At 35.6% G+C, this 17,210-nt stretch overlaps 1 protein-coding gene across 1 annotated transcript in view; it reads right to left on the bottom strand.

The window, feature by feature from the left end:
• Positions 1-17,210, bottom strand: part of LOC106461692 — a gene marked incomplete at its 3' end in the record, with an annotated part of 86,452 nt that overhangs the window by 6,868 nt on the left and 62,374 nt on the right. Inside the window, exons 6-7 of the mRNA XM_013921540.2 lie at positions 15,392-15,512; positions 5,504-5,676 (exon numbers count right to left, since the gene is read on the bottom strand). Coding sequence (XP_013776994.1) covers positions 5,504-5,676; positions 15,392-15,512 — 294 coding nt within the window. The remainder of the gene's footprint in view (positions 1-5,503; positions 5,677-15,391; positions 15,513-17,210) is intronic.

Genomic DNA, 17,210 nt, shown 5'->3' with positions numbered 1-17,210 from the left:
GTATCACACAGAATACGTATGGGTATGGGATTGCCGGTGTCATTTGTCACAGACACAGAACCAACAGACACAAAAGGTCTAACTTCCTCCCTGATTACATCAGCCTTTATATCAGTGGCCACATCAACAACATTGGGTAATCTGGTGAAACTACGTCCATATGTGAACACAAACGCACTGGGTGTTGCCTCCTTTTCTTTCTTCTTTTTCAAACCCCAACAATCAGACATAACATGACCAAGTTTTTTACAAAAGTGGCAGACAGGCCTTAATGGTTTTGACGAAGTTTTAGCCCAACTGTATGAAGATTTCGAAGTAGAGAAGCTGGATTTTTTGGAAGAATCCTAAACTTCAGTGGATTGAGCAAGTACAGGTTTTTGTTGAAATGGTAGGAATTTCTTTTTATGAAAAGTGGTTTATGTGTTAAAGTGTAGTCATCGAAAAGAGCGGCTGCTTCCTGTAGTGTTTCAACTTTCTTCTCATCTAAGTAAGTTTTGAGGTCATCACGTGCACAACGTTTAATTTCCTCAATTAGACATAATTGTCTTAGTTTGTCGAAACTATCGCCAATATGCATCGAATTACACCATCAATCAGAATAAACCTCCTTTTCGTGGGCAAACTCCATATAAGTTTATCTTGTTTGTGATAACCTCTAACGTTTTGGTGATAAGCCACCAGTACTAACTCGTATGCTTTGAGAATAGCTGTTTTAACCTTATCATAATTTGTACAATCTTCTAAAGAGAAAGTGGCATAGGCTTGTTGTGCTTTACCAGTTAAGACACTTTGTAATAATAATGGCCATTTTTCAGTGAGCCATTCCATGGTTTGGGCAATTTTCTCAAAATGTTGGAAATATTTATCTACTTCATTTTCCTTGAATGGTGGTACTTTAACATATCGATTAAGTCCAAAGTTGTTATTTTACCTTGGTTGATCGCAGTTAAGTCTAATTTCCATTTCTATCAGCCTAATTTCTTTTTCGGCTTTAATACGAGCTTGTTCTTTCTCAGCTTCAATACGAGCTTGTTCTTCCTCAGCTTCAATACGAGCTTGTTCTTCCTCAGCTTCAATACGAGCTTGTTCTTTCTCAGCTTCAATACGAGCTTGTTCTTTCTCTTTCTTGGCTTCAGTACCAGTTTGTTCTTTCTCAGCTTCAATATGAGCTTGTTCGTTCTTTTTCTTGGCTTCAATATGAGTTTATTCTTTCTCGGCTTCAATTCAAGTTTATTCTTTCTTGGTTTCAATACGAGTTTGTTTGAACTCAATTTGTTTGAGCTTTAGCTGAATCTCTAATCTATCTTTATCACTCAACCCCGATTGGCTAGTAGGAACACTAGAGTATTCCCCTAATGCCTCCTCAGGCAACAATTCATCATTGGCTAGTATTTCGATAATATGCTTTTTAGTTCATTATTTCTCATTGACCTTTTAATTTCTAGTTCTAAAACTTTGGAAATATGAGCAATTCATTTTTGTTATATTTTTCTAGTTGTTCTAGGGAAGGTGATACAAGAAAATCTTGATAATCCAACATGATCAAATCCCGTTGGCACTGATAAATATAAATTCATTCCAAACAAGCTTGTCATTAAAATAAAAATATAACAAATTCGTTACATGCAATACATATCTGACACTATAAGCTACACATATTTTTAAATACAAATTTAATCTAAACAACGTTCGTATTAAAAATAAATACATAACAATAAATTTGTTACATCACTCCTCTGTATAATCTAGCAACAATGGTTGGGATAGCTACAAGAGGTAGGTGAAAACCCTCAGATGAAGAGACTGCCAGATCATGCAAATAATGTGTGATAAAGTTATTGGGGAAGGTCCACTTACCAGTCCACACAATGACCTCCAGCAGGCACTTTGGCTGTGCCTCTAAGGACATAGAAATCTAATGAATCTGATGTGACTCCCAGAAGTCTCCTCGCCTTCAAAGAAAGCCCAGAATAAGCAAAATGGATCAATTTCATACCCACCTCATCAATGTAACTGTGGGTAGAACCTGGGAACACTGAAGGATCCCAGTGAAAAAAATCCTTGTCTAGCACCTCTAAAGGCATTAGTATGGGCAAAGACCCTCACTGGACATAACAAATGATCAAGGTCTGATCAGTCATAGAAGTGAAATATAGTGATCAGATGAATCAGTGAAAAGGAGTTATCCCCTTCCCTGGCTGCCAGTGTCTTTGGGAAGAAGAACCAGTCTGAGGATGTAGGTAGAATGATAAAGCATCCTATACACAATCAGCACCAACAACTCCGACTGACGACATGTGCAGGTCAGCAGCAAGGAAAATTAAGTCTTCAGGGAAAGGTGATACATGGTACATGAGTCTAAGGTCTCAAACAAATGTTGAGAAAGGGCATGTAATCCTACCTTAATATACCAGTCAGGTAACTGAAACAGTCGTTTGGGACGAAGGACCCAAAATGACGCGAGGAAGCTGGAGAGTACTGGTGACTCAAAGAATTTTCGTCTTGAGTATCAAAAGGTAATCGATAAGGCCGCCGTTTTACACAGTGACTGTGGAAGATGCAAATCCCTTGGCAAAGATCCAGGTCAAAAACGTTTTATGGTTGGCACTTCTGATTGAAGTGGGTTCAACCTCCTCTCAATACACTATTGCTGATATGTGTGCCATTTTCCTTAATAAATGTCCATCATGGGACTAAGCAAATACAGAGACAGATACATGGCAACCTTAGAAATTAAACCCCCAATGCCATGTGAAAGACTGCATAACCTCCATGATCGAAGCTTCAGATTCTGGATAGCCAGGTGTACAATGTCAGATCATGCTACCTCAACAGAGATGGCCAAACAGGAAGTGGAAGAGGTAGGCACTCCTTAAGGTACCACAGAAACAGAAACCAGGGTTTAGCTGCCAATCTGGTGCTATTAACAGGACCCAAAAATGGGTTGGAACAAATCATAGTTAGTATCTTCGGTAACATATGAATTGGTAGGAAGGCTTAAAGATGTAATCCAGTCTTGTCCTGATGGAATGAATCTACTGCCAAAACCTGAGGGTGAGGTTGCCAGTAGTTGGGTGTTTCATTGAATGGTCAACACACTAATCATCAGTGTTTCAAAAATAGAGCCAATCCAACAGAAAAAAAATCTCACGATGCAGCATCCATGCTGTCGAGAGAATCTGTTATGGTTAAGACAATTGATCTCCCACCAAAATCATCACCCATAGAACATGGCAAGCTAATAGTGATATGATGACTGGATGCCAATCTCCTGTCTTCTTGGGCTCAAACCGATGGGAATAAAGTTGGCATGACTTTCTCTCTGCCCCCAGACCAACAAACTCTGATAATCTTAGAACTAAATTACAAAATCCGAGTATCTGCAGGAGGCAGAAACACTACAGGTTGGGTGGATAATGGTGGTGAAGATGTGAGCTGAATGACTAATCCCGACTCAAGGATCGGTGGTTAGGGTTTATCATATGTCCAGAAATTCTCAGAGTCAAGCCTCCACAGACCCCAAAATAGTCACTAATGCCATTTTCAGCATTCTAATCAAGCAACGGAACCTTTGGATATGGACAGAATCTATTCTGGGTAACAAGGGACCAAGGGGCTGATGTCGGAACCCTCAAACAGAGGTAAAAATATGACCCCCTGTTGGAGCCAAGGAAAGTCGAGATGCCAACAACAACAGGAATGAATGTAGGAGCTGACCTGACAATCGAACCAATGTGCATACTAAGAATGGTCCCAACTAGTCATTTCTTGACGTGGTAATCCTGAAAGTTTTCCAACAAGTTTAGAAGGTTGATAATAACACAGAACCAGATATGGGAAAGATGAATCCTAAAAAGTTTAGATCCATTCAGGTTAACTATAGACTCTGTTCTAGAGCCCCAAATTTCCAGGAGCAGAGGTATTCTTTGAGAGTCGGAATATGCTTCCACCTAGCAGTGGTAGACTAAATCACATAGTTTCAACAACTGTGGCTGACAAGGCATAGCTGTCCCTTCATGTAACTGAGTAGTAAACCTCCCTTCATGAACCACAATATCAGTGGATGGAAGGAGAACTCAGTATTTGTTCCCAGCCCTTTCAGCCATCAAGGAAGGTGCAGGCTCAAAAGCAACTGGGGAAAGATCCAAAACATCACACACTCGATAGACCAACTGAAGAAAAGGAGACTGGGGCAGCTGATCCCTAAGTGGCCTCCTGAGAAGCCAGCAGAATAAATGAAGAGGCAGGAAAAGGCAAATCTAAATTCTCTCCAGAATGTCCAGAATCACCCTCGATTGCAGCCTCAGAGCCCCTGGAGAAACACCACTGAACTGAATATATGATATATGATATCACTACGAATGATATCACTGACAATTTTTTTTTTATGAAAATCAACTAGGTGACAAGAAAAACACCTTTCGTACAGTAATAGTTGTAGAATTGTTTCCTTGTGTTTAGTGTGTTTTGATATCACTAAATGATATCACTGACAATTTTTTTTTTTATGAAAATCAACTAGGTGACAAGAAAAACACTCAAAGTATCTCCAACTATCATAGTAGTGGAAAATCTGTCAGTGAACACTTTGTCAAGAAAAACTGATAATATTATCTGAATGAGGTACTTATATAGAGTACCAAAATAGAGGGTGCATTGACATAGGTGAAGAGTGTCACATGACAGATACTGCCATGGGCAATAAAGTGGGAAATAAAAGACTGGAGCAAGTGAGAAAAATTAATACCAATGCTTAGATGGGCAAAGGAAGGAAATCCTGGCAGTCAAGTAATAGCTGTAGTGTGAAAGAAGGTAAGTACATCCTGGAATTTAAGGTACTGATGTTCTTGAAACACATTACCAGCAAGTATTTTCATTCCAAACAAGAATTCAAAGCTCAAACATTCAAGCAATTGTTTCACTAACTTATACTTAGCACACTAAGTTAATATAAAGTTAACCAACTGGTTGAACTAATTTTGCTGACTTGTTGAACACTTTTTTCTCAAACTTCCTTCTGAATCATGTCATTGCTGATATAAATTTAGGTCTTGAATTAAAATGTAATACTTTGCCTTTTTTTTTTTTTTATTACATGTTGATTTTGAAATGTGACTGAAAACAATGCCAGAGAAAAATGGCATTTTAATAAATATTCAACAATGAAAAATGTTAAGCTTGTAACAGTATCATAAAGGATAACATATTCTACAAATCCTAAATAAATACAGGTTCACTGTAGTGAGTGAAATACAACATACACATAAGAATAATAACAAGATTTCCTTGTGGAACAAATAAATTAAATTCCATATTTTAATTGCATTATTATGAATTGCAATTGACATTAGTTGCATACTTGAGTTACTGAAAGCATTCAAATTTATTTTTTTCATTTAAACTATTCATGCCAAATTATGATTTCAGTCTCTTAAAATCAGTGTAGCTTTAAGACACTTGTCAATCAACTTTTAATTTTCGTAAGGGAATAAAATATGCTAACCTTTGAAGATGAAGGGCTTATAATATCTTGCATTATGTCATGACCAGTTTTTGGATCAACAACTTGAAGGATTTTTTTCTCTCTTCTCTCTGTTGTTCCAGCACCACTATGGATCATTGGTGACAATGTACTTGGCACAGTAGCCAAGTTTGTGTGACCCAGAGGAAAATACACTAGAAGTATTAAGATAAAACTCAAACCTAATAAGTGTAGATATTAATCAAAAAATTAGACTGTTTGACTAAATCAACAGTCAGCAGTATCATTACCAAAACAGAGCAATTTCCTTAAGACCAAATTTTTCTTTCTTATCCATTAACACGATGTCTAATGAAGATGGTTCAGACACTGTTTGACAACTTAAACAAAATTGATTTTTCAATGCTATTTGTAAACAAATTTCACTCTTAAAACCTATATTCCAAAAAATTAAAGAATCAGCTTGTTTCTAATACATACACCATAAAGACTGGTTGATGAATTAAAGTAGGAGTTTAGTAAGATGTTTCATAGTAGTTCAGACAAAGCACACACCATTAAATGTTGAAATCTAACTGATGCATTATGTAATCCAAATACTAACAACAAACTGCCACAATCCACTTCCAATAGTCCATACACAACTTAGTGGAATCATCCTTTTTCTTCACAAGTACAACAGGTGATACTCATGGACTAGTACTCAGTAGTTCCACTCCTTGTTCCTTCATGGCTTTTATCTTTTTGAAATTATTAGCCTGTTTTGTAAGTGGAAATCATCTGGTTAAATGACATATTAAGGCTGCATCTCCAGTATAAATCTTGAGAAAATTATTTGCTTGACCTAAGTCATGAGGTTCACTTGACAAGGTGTTTTGATAATCCTTAAGCAAATTATGTATTATCTGGACTGATCAGCTGTAAGACCTCCACAACTCTGGTCATATAGCTCTTGTGAGGTGGTAAGCTGATCTTATGTACGAATTTGACACTGGACTCCCTATACTCTTTCCTCCAAGATGACTACTACTGTACAGACTCATGTTTTGCAAAGTCCCATTCAGATGTGACTCAAACTGTATGGTTTGTTGTGTTCATGGCCCTAATATTAACATTTTCCTTACCTGAAAATGTATTTCAGATAGGTTACCTCTCTGTATCACTCAGAGCTATTACTCAGGGCTCAACTGTGATAAATATTCTGCACATGCCATGAGCCTTGAACAAACTCCAACCCCTACATGTGTCTCATAATGCTTTAGCCCTCCATCAATAATTAGGCAACACAATCTCCATGTGCAACAATCTCTGTGAGTGATAGCACATGATCAAAGACTCATTCTTGATGAGGCAAATGAAATATACTGGAAGTGAGGAGGTGTTGCAGATAGGTAAGCAACTTTCTGAAATAAGTTTTCAGGTGAGGAAAATGTTAACTCAGAAGCTTTACTTACCTTTTTGCACTGCTAAGAGCTAGAATTCCACACTGAAGATGGTGGAGGGGCCAGTGCTGGTCAATTACAAAGTTGAGTTACTTTCTCCAATAGTGATAGAAATGGAAAGTCAATGAGACGTGATTTCCATGAGAGCAGAGGTTGCCTAGCGAAGCAGCAGAAAGTGGAAGATCATATCCTTTTCAAGTAGGGTATACTCTTTGCCCAATATTTTTTTTGTTTGCTTTTGTTCTGAAATAGTAGAGCAGAGGATATCAGGAAAATCCAGTGCTGGTGGTTACATGTTGCCAAGACGGGCAGAAACTTGAAATGTGTAGTGTGGCTTTAGCCCATTCTGTCTTAATCAAATACATGAGATAGATACTATAGTGACAGATGGTGAGAGAAGCCCTCACCTATATCCCCAAGGCAAATCCAAGTCTCATTCAGTTGGACATATCCACATGGAATTGCTTTGCAAATATTGAAATTGGGGTGTTCTGTACTAAAATTCCAGCCCTATATCTTAAATGAGGGGTGGACCCAACCAGTAAATTGCTCAGGGCGGAGCACTACTCACAGAGGAAACTGTCCATATCAACTTCCACAGTAGCTTAGGAATGGGGAAGTTCCCCCTGTGCTCCACTAGAACAATGGGGGGGGGGGGGTATGTGTAAAGGAAAACACCAGAGTCTGTGTGTTGAATCACTATTATCAGGCTTAATGAGCTGGAATTGGATCATTGGATCCTCACCAAAAACAAGTGCACTGGGTTACTACAGCTAGAGGCAGCAAGTGAAACCCAAGAATAAAAGCAGGACTACACCTAATGCTGTCTACTATTTTTTTTTTTTCATAAAAGGTGCAGTTTTACAGTCTTACAGAAAACCCTATCTTGACGATGAGCACTGAGCAAGGGGAGTTGAGTTTAACACTTTTTTACTCTCCCACTCAATGCAGATTTTGAGCAAATTCCCTGTGAAGCAATGCTGGCTACTTGGTAGGATTCAATGACACCAAACATAATTAATGCAATGATTAGTTCCATGGTACATGAGCATTTAGTCTGTTTCTTCCTTGTGTTTTTCCCCCACTTTGATGTGCTTTATTTTATTTTTCAGATCTGTATGAAAAGATCAGTTCACAACACATGGTGTCATGAAATGTATCAGGGACATGGAGAACAAACAAGATCAGTAACAGAACTGGAAACTAAAATCAACAGGAAAAATGGCAGAAAGCAAAAAAAAGAGCACATAAAAACATCCAGTGGATGGAAATCATGGGAGATGAAAGCGTAAGGTGTAAAGTACATACCAGTCTTGCAGTCTCCAGTGGTCAGCTTTGAAAGAAAGCTGGGATATGCCGAATCTGATAAGTTGACAAACCCAACTGATGGAAGTTGAAGTGGATAAGTCCCTAGAGAAGGAGGTAAGCTATGGAAAAAACAGGTGAAGGTATAATAAAGAAATAGAATGGAGAGAAATGGAAGAAAATCACCTATCACCCTCCCAGGTAGCCTAAGTCTCTTTGGAATAAAAAAGTGGTCAGGAAACATATCAGTCAGTCCTCATGATAAAGAGTATAGGAGACTGTAAAGGCATGAATGACTGAATAATGATGACAAACAAAAAGAAGTAATAGGTGAAAAATAGGAAATAGTGCAAGGCAAGAAAAATTGTGTGGATAATGCCACTCACTTACTAGCAGTTATCAAAATGGATGGGCTTTTAACAAAAACTCATGTACTGCATAGGTTTTAAAAGTGAGATCCTCCTTGGTGATTGGTGTAAGAAACAAACGTAGAAGTGTTGGAATGTATTATCATAAGATAACCTAACAACCATGATCAAAGATTTTGGCAAGCCTCAAAAGTTTCAGACATCACCAGAACATTGATAAGCAGAGATGACACCACTGGAGAAAGTACAGATGTCAAGAACCATAAATCCCAAATGGAAGGGAAGACTGGTAGAAAGATGCAAGTTGAGCACAGAAGGGAATGGAAATATCCCAAGTTGTGTTAGCATGACTGAGCCTCAACAACAGAGAACGATGGAAAAATGAATAGAGAAACAAGAGCAAATAAGGAATTACAGGAAATGTGTCACAAATCCCTCAGAGCCCATTGAAGTGGATGCACATGTAGAGAGAAGCCTGTCTCCTAATGCAAGAGAACCTCTCATGCAGAAAGAGATGGAGTGTGATGAATCTTTGATACCAAGAACTCTATGACTTGAAGATGCAAGAGAGAGATGGTTGAGCCTGCCTCATACAAAAATCAAGAAAACTTCTAGAAAAATGTTAAAGACAGAAAAAGGAGGTAAAGTACAAAAACAAGAACAGACCTAAAGAAAGAATTTGCACAACTCAAGGGTTGCCAATGAAAGGTGAGCAATGAAGAAGAGGTAGGAATTGAAGGCTCCAGAGCCAAGAATTAGTTCAGAGGAATGGTTACCACTGTGTCTTGACAGTTCATCCAGTGGGAGGGTAAACATCAAGCAGAAATGGTAGGAACAGGAGAAGAACAGCCCATGGTACTACTGAGGTCAGATAGCCAACTGAGGTATCTGTAGTCAAGTGAGGTGAGAAATCAAGGAACTGAAGGAAGGCTGTTGGCAAGCAGCCTCAACCCAAGATACCAAGAAATCAGGAACACCCCAAAAGCTGATACAGTGAGAAAAGCAGCAAAACTTAGGTCAAGGAGAGAGGAGGAAAGAAGGCAGATTTTCAAAAGGAAAGCATCCAGACTAAAGAGATCCCAAGAATAGAGAAACAAAGTCAATGTTGAGATAGAAGAAGAAGAAACAAATGTCAGAGTTATAAATATATAAATAAGAGTGAGAGGCCCAAGAAACTATCAGGGTCACAATGAAATGAGGAGGTGAAAAAAAAAAGAGAAAAAGAAGAAAGAAGAGTGACCCAAGCAGAAAGAAGGGATAGAAGAAATATAGAAGGGTTGTGACCTTAGGCCATAAACAGGAAGATGGGGACGACAAGGAATAACAGCATTATTCAATGTGGAAGTGAAACAGAAGTATGTTCATGAAGTAAAGTAACTCAGACAAAAGAGATAGAAAGCCACATAGCAAACAGTAAAGAAGATACCTGTTCCTCATCACAGAAGAAAAGGATGGAGTTGAAAGAGCTGGCCAAAAGCATCCACAGGCAAGGCAGGCTCCATAGAAGGCGATGAAACAGAACAACAAGGGACTTGAACTGGAGAAGTAGGCAGATGGGAACCAACCACCTGATGCATGATAGCAGTAACATAATATTTTTGAAAATGTCAGCAGTGAACATGATATCATATCATGATTTATCACAACTCTGTAAGATTGTGATAATTTATTATTTTCAGTACCTTTCCATGGATTGAAACTAAAACCTGTCACACACACCAGTCATTAACTCTACAAAGTGAGCTAAAAGGAAAACTATTAAATTTCAGCTCCATGAACAGATAAAACACCCTTGGGCACCATAGACTAATTTGGAAAAAATGACAGAAGAAAATCACTTGGGCCTTGGGATGTTTTTTATTTATTTTTTATGCAATCATTGTTTGAAGTAGTGCAAAGTGTATAGAACAAAAATGTAATGAGGAAAAAAGTAATGTGGTACTAAATAAAGAAAAGCAATTAGAAACTCTAAAAGCACAGGAAAAACATATCTGAACACAGGAAACGCTAAGGAAAAAATGAGTGTATGATCGTGTGCTAGTGCTCACAGGGATGGAGATTGACAGAGAGGTACAGCATTATGACAATTACATCATAGGCTGGTGCAATACATGTGGGCTCACATAGAGATGGGAGTTTGTTCAAGTCTTCTGGCATATGTAGAGAATTCCATAGCATTCACATGCAAAATAACAGCTCTCAGTGGTGCAGTGAGATAAGTAACATTCTGAAGATAACATCTATATCCTTCAGATCCAAGAGAACTCTACCAACCATTAATATATCAGAATATGCTGATGTACTATACCAAGTGTAATTTTATTTTTGATGCATTGTGGTATGAGTATATCACTTTTTGGTGACTGCTCTCCTTTTTGTCATGGGAAGTTCAACTTTTGTTGTAGTAACTGTCATGTAGAGCATAGAGGATTCCTGGTCATAAACTGAAAATCTATATCCGAGCATAAAGACAGTTCTAAATATGCACTCTTCCTCAATATCAATTACTTACACATTTTGAGGCATAGAGAAGTTTCTTACAGTAAGTGTAACTTCTAACCTTCCTCTTTCTGGAACTTCATGTCAACTTGCTGTTTGCATCACTCCCTCTTCTTTCTTAATCACTGGAAGCAATTTCCAACCTATCATTATCAAATTAGACTGAACTATCATATCTGTAGAACAAATGTCAATCAGCATACTGAAAGGCTTCTTATCAATAAACCCACAGATTCATGGACTGATTTCTTTAAATAATGAACTTCTTACCTCATTTGGAGCAGATGGAGTATTCTTAGTTGAAATTTGCTCCATAAGTTCAACTAACTCCTGTTTCTCAATGTCTGGTGAGTCTTTTGTTGTTCCTTCAACCTGGTTGGGCTCAAAAACTTGTCCTGAGGATTTTGTCTTCAAGGTGTACTAACATCTGTCTCAGCTGTAATGGCTATGTTTCTTACATCTATAACAGTTCCTTTCTTGTGATAGGTAATAAGAACTCCCAAAGGATAAAAGTTTTTGTCTGCAGTTCCTAACAATATGTCATTCCAAGTTACATTTGAAACACCTATTGTGGTTTATTTTCTTCATTCTGTGTAACTAGTTGTTTAACTAATCCTTTTAATTCTCCTAGATTATCATCAGTGGAAATTGATATTTCAATACTACTTGATGTGACGATCCCATAACTTCAAGATGGTGTTTAACTATGACTTTAATGGATCCTAGTTCAGTCGCCAACTGCTTAACTTTCTTTAAAGATGTACACCTACTTCACTTCAGCCTAATTCACATATGCTCATCTATTAAGGTATCCATAAATTGGTCACATACCAATGAAACTACTATTTTACAAGGAGTATCAAAGTAAGATAATTGGTTAAGTTGCTTAAGACCTTCTGGACATTTGGATAATGTCTCTTCTTTCTCCTCTATAGTCTATTTCAGATACATCCTCAGGATAGTTCCTTCTCATGTGTCACTCCAAACCTGATAGATAAAGCAACTACCAATGATAGATAATTATTACAAGTTTAAGCTGGAAAGATTACTTAATGTCATTAAAGCTGGTACTTTTAAATAGGCCGCAATATGGGTAACTTTTTGTTAATTTTTCCACCCATTCATTCTGGAAATGATATGACTCCTATGATATCTTCTCATCACAGTCCATTGGTTTCTCAATTGGCTGATAGCGAACTGGCCAGCTATATTCTAGAACTTCATTTGAAAGTGTCATAGATGACACAATAGTAATAGTAATAGGTTTAGACCATATAGGTTTTGCTATTCCATATTTAGCAACAAATGGTATTTCAGATTAAAACTCTTCAGTAGATTGAAAAAGAAGTGTGGCTGACTTAATATTTGCATTTAATAATTCATTTTCTAGATGTTTTATTTTGTCACTGATTTTATTTTCTACCTCATTAACTCTTTCAGCACGAGTTCGGTCCCTGGGACTGACTAGTAACTATTTTGTGCTTGTTATAGTATTCACACTATAACTTCTAAATTAGTAAGCACAAGTTCACAAAATTTTGCAGATCATTAGTAAACATTAAAATGTTTTCATACACAAAATATATTTTTTTATTTAGTCCTAAGGTTTTTACAGCATGCCTTTATTTTATTTTCACATGTTGGCTATCCAACATGCAAAGTAATTTTCATTTTAAGAATAAAAACATTTTTATGTATCAGAAAATTTTCAAATCTCAAATGCAAAATCTTTATAATGTCCAGATAGTTATCAAACATTTCTTAATAAAAACTATCTTTTATCTGTTATTTTCAATAAAGAATTTCTGTATAGGTTTGATAGATTTAACCAATCTAGTAGCCACCATAAAAGATTAGGAAATAAATATAAGTTATGCATTTTTCATTCTAGAATGACAACATATTATAACACAAAAACATATATGTTTAGGCTAAATAGTTTAAATCTCATATCATTATACATTTATAAATATTTATTATTTTTATTATATTGACCTTTCAGCCATGCCTGGCTAATAATACAGAAGTTACAAATGACGTGGCACACGTACACTCATGTTACCGTATTCCAATGATATAAAACTGACCTTTAGTCTTTACAAAGTAACCTGTCTTGGCTGTGTTTTAGTGGACCAGTATTTTGTAAAATACAGTCACATTTCAGTTATTATACATTATATATGTATATAGATTATTACTATTTACAAACAAGTTCATAAACTTATTTTTCTTAAAACATAGAACAGTAAATAAAGTAAAGGAAACAATTATCTCTTCCAGTTACGACATTTGTACTTGGTGCTGCTTGTCGTAGCTTGCTAAGCCTTAAGAAATTTCGCATGTGGAAAATGTGAAAGAAAATCATTTTTTCTAGGTTTTATATATATACTTTTGAATAACTAAAAAATCATAAATTACTATATAAATACCATAGAATTCCATTATAATTTATCAAGCTTAGTAACTAAGCTGTATTTTGATCTAACAAAATATGCAATTTTCGAGAAGACTAAAGACACAACCTACCTCCTTGAAATCTTGGTTCGAAAGAACAAGATGGCATCGTAAAAATTTAAAATGGCTGAGAAAGCCACTAGGGGGACATTCTGAGTTTTCGATTGGTTATTCATGTTATATATATAAATGTATATGACGGAGCGTTTCCAAAAACAAAAAGAGGTGGGCAGGAGGGCCACTGTGTTTGCTTCAGTATATGAACGATATCTTTGCAAATAGAAATATGTGGTTCTTATTTTATATTTTAGCTTGAGTTCCTAATTCGTATGAAACTATAGACTTAGCATTTTGACATCACAAACATCTAATTTGAACCAGTGCTGCATTCAACATACCACGTGACACACAAAAATCAAGGTTTAACTGTGTTTTTTAAATATTTATTTTTAAATTAAGAAATTGAACAATGTATAATACTAAAATTTGAATTATAATCTACAGTTTGATACCAAACTTGACATAAATTCATGGTATAGTAGTTCAATAAAATTTTGAATGCGAATCAACAAATGCAATGACATGGCCTTTGACTCATGACCCATCCGAAAAAGGTTAATGTCTTTCTTTATTTTGTTCACGTCTTTTTGTACTTCTTCAATTTTGCCATTACAGCCCTTCCATACTTCTTTGATGTCTCTCTGTACTTCACTTTTGACTTTGTTGATGTCCTTTTGTTCTGCTCCAATCTTATTCTTGTAATCTCTCTGTATATCTCCAATAGCTTCATCAATTTTGTCTTTAATCAGATTTATTTTCAATTCTTCTTTAAATAGTACATCTCTTTTTTTTAACTTCTCTCTTAAATTCCTGTCTCTTACCTATTTATCATCTTTCAGTTTTCTTGGTCTTCTTTTAATTTTCCATTTTTTCCTCTACTTTTCTGTCTCAGTCTTCTAATTTTTGGTCTCTTTCTTCTTATTCTTCTTGACTTTCATTCAACTGTTTCATCAACTCTAATAAACCTCCAATATCATCTTGTAAAATCATCATGAAAATTGAAGTTTATATTTCATTTTATTTTCACCAAAATAATTCAACTTCTTACACCATCATTATAATGTGTTTCTTTCATTGGTGGGTAGTTTTCAATTATGTGGTGAAAATAATTCAAGGTCTAGTCTACATAACAATAACAAATTTATTTCTTTGTTAACATTTCTACAAGCTTATACATGTTTTGACTTGCAGACCTAATTTTACAAATGGTACTATAAGTAAACTTACTTTTAAAATTTCATGATTAATCAATCGAGCAACTGAGAATATGCAGTAACTCACACTGATCCACACACTTCACTAAAACTAAATACACAAAAGACTGACTAACACTTGATCAACAACTACTCAGCAATCACACAATAAAAACTTCACTTTGGCATTCACTGTTTCTTCACTTTACTATGTAGTATTTATAACTGGGGTCTTGCTTCTAGATATTTATCGAAGTTACTAAATTTCTTGGACATTATTTACAATATTCTAGGTATTTATGATTAATGTCATTTGTCTCTATCTAACATCTAAATTGGAACATTATAAAAAAAAGCTTACAGTAATAATGACAAGAAAACTGTAGTATTTATGTACTAAAACTAATATTAATAAAGCAAAATAGAATTTGGCATTACACCACACAAAACATATATTTTATGTCATACAAAATTATGTTATTGCATTTTCCTATAACAATCTTTCTTTGAGATGCTTATACTTTTAAAACTAATTAAGCAACTACTGGCATGTTTCAGTTGTATACTTTCTCACTACAACTTACTTACTTTGTTGTTGAGGTTGCTGACTGTAAGCATAGGGTTGTGTTGCTGGTGTCATAAACATTGTTTGTTGTGCTGGTGGTGCATTATATTGAGATGTTGTACTATAGGGTTGAAGCCTATGATACTGAAAATAAATAAGCAAAATCAAATCAGATATAAAGAGAAATGTCAATCTACACTATGAATTAACACATATTTGGCACTGTGTCACTGCATGACAAATATGCCAAAGAAATATAAAGCTTTGTAGCAGAAGAATTATAAGTTGTTTTCAGTACTTTGTGTAATATGGATGTATGCTTAAACTATTAAGCATCTTTACAACCAAACAAAACTTACAATCTTTTTCACATTCCCTTCTTAATATCATAAGTAAGAGTTATAGATTTAGGAAGAATGTAAAAAATGACTACAGTAAATACAAGAAAAATTTGTAATATGGAAGTAACAATTCCATGAAAGTTACATGCTCATTGTGATATAAATATGTTATTATTGGTTGTACCAATACATTAGTCATTCACTGTTTGGAACTGCTATGCTAGTTGTGTCAATCCTAAAAAGGAAGGTGAGCAATGGCCTATTAGAATGAAAACTGCCATCCTTGAGGTCAGCACACACACTGGCTAGTATAATATAAAGGTACCTTCCAATTGTAAAAACGATTGAATGACACAGGACCTTAAACCTACAAGCCCTGCTAACTAGGCATCTCAGTGTTGTTTCCACCCCCTCTAGCAGCATCGCTGCTTCTGGATTTGTTAACCTACACATTATGTGAGGCACTATATGGCAGAACTTTGAGATGCAAGTTGTGTTGGCCATTGATCTAATATCAGAGTTTTATCCATACTAATGTTATATACAGTTAGGATCGAGGTGGTTAACAGTGGAACTGACCTTACCGACTGAGTTAGTTCCTATTTCACAGCGACAGCTGAACATAAAACAAGTTCGCTCTAACATTAGTGATAATTATGGACTTGTACTTATATTCCACTTATAGTAACTCTTACTGCTATTAAAATTAAACATAAGAGAAATAAATAACACATAGTGACACTGTATCAAGACTATACATGAACACATGTTAATAATGTAACAGCAAAAACAAAACACAAACTAATTCTGCATTTAAAACTAAGATAATCTAAACTAACCTACAATGTTCTAAAACATGTCACACTGTATTTATACTTGTAACTTAACAACTGGGAAGTGTAATTAAATCCATATATAATTATGTGGTAAATTAGTACTCATTAATAAAGCTAAAAAAATCTCTCACCAACTTGTAGACCATTATAAAAATTAAACACTAAGCACAGTAGTGCTTAGTATGTAGGGATGGCCCAGGAAAAAAAATGTCTGACACATATTATGCATTGCTCATCACAGTCTCAAATCTCTCTCATAACCATCTAAGAGACTTTTATAAACACCTAACTTAGGTTTTCCTTCAATTTGTCCAAAAAACACTGCTAAAGTAGAAAAACTGGAGGACAGCTAACAGCAAAATGTTCTGCTGATTATTCTGATTCTAGCATCAGAATGGCTAGATCACCAATGTTTGAAGTTACTACGATGATTTACACACCACAATGTTGCATTTTAACTTGGAGAATGCAGAAGCAGTATAGCATTTAACTAACTTCAACACATGATATCCATCAAGACAACTCATCATGCCAGGCTAAAACTGTTGCCTTCATAACAATATTGACTAGTTTAAAAAAAAAAGAGAGAAATAAGTAATAAAAGGTTTTGAAAAAATAAGGATGACATTGGGATGGCAATGCCAAAAAGTACAGAAACAAAGTAG

This window comes from Limulus polyphemus, unplaced genomic scaffold, assembly GCF_000517525.1.
Source record: "Limulus polyphemus unplaced genomic scaffold, Limulus_polyphemus-2.1.2 Scaffold1012, whole genome shotgun sequence".
Taxonomy (NCBI): Eukaryota; Metazoa; Arthropoda; class Merostomata; order Xiphosura; family Limulidae; genus Limulus; species Limulus polyphemus.
This window is presented reverse-complemented; position numbering and strand designations above follow the sequence as displayed.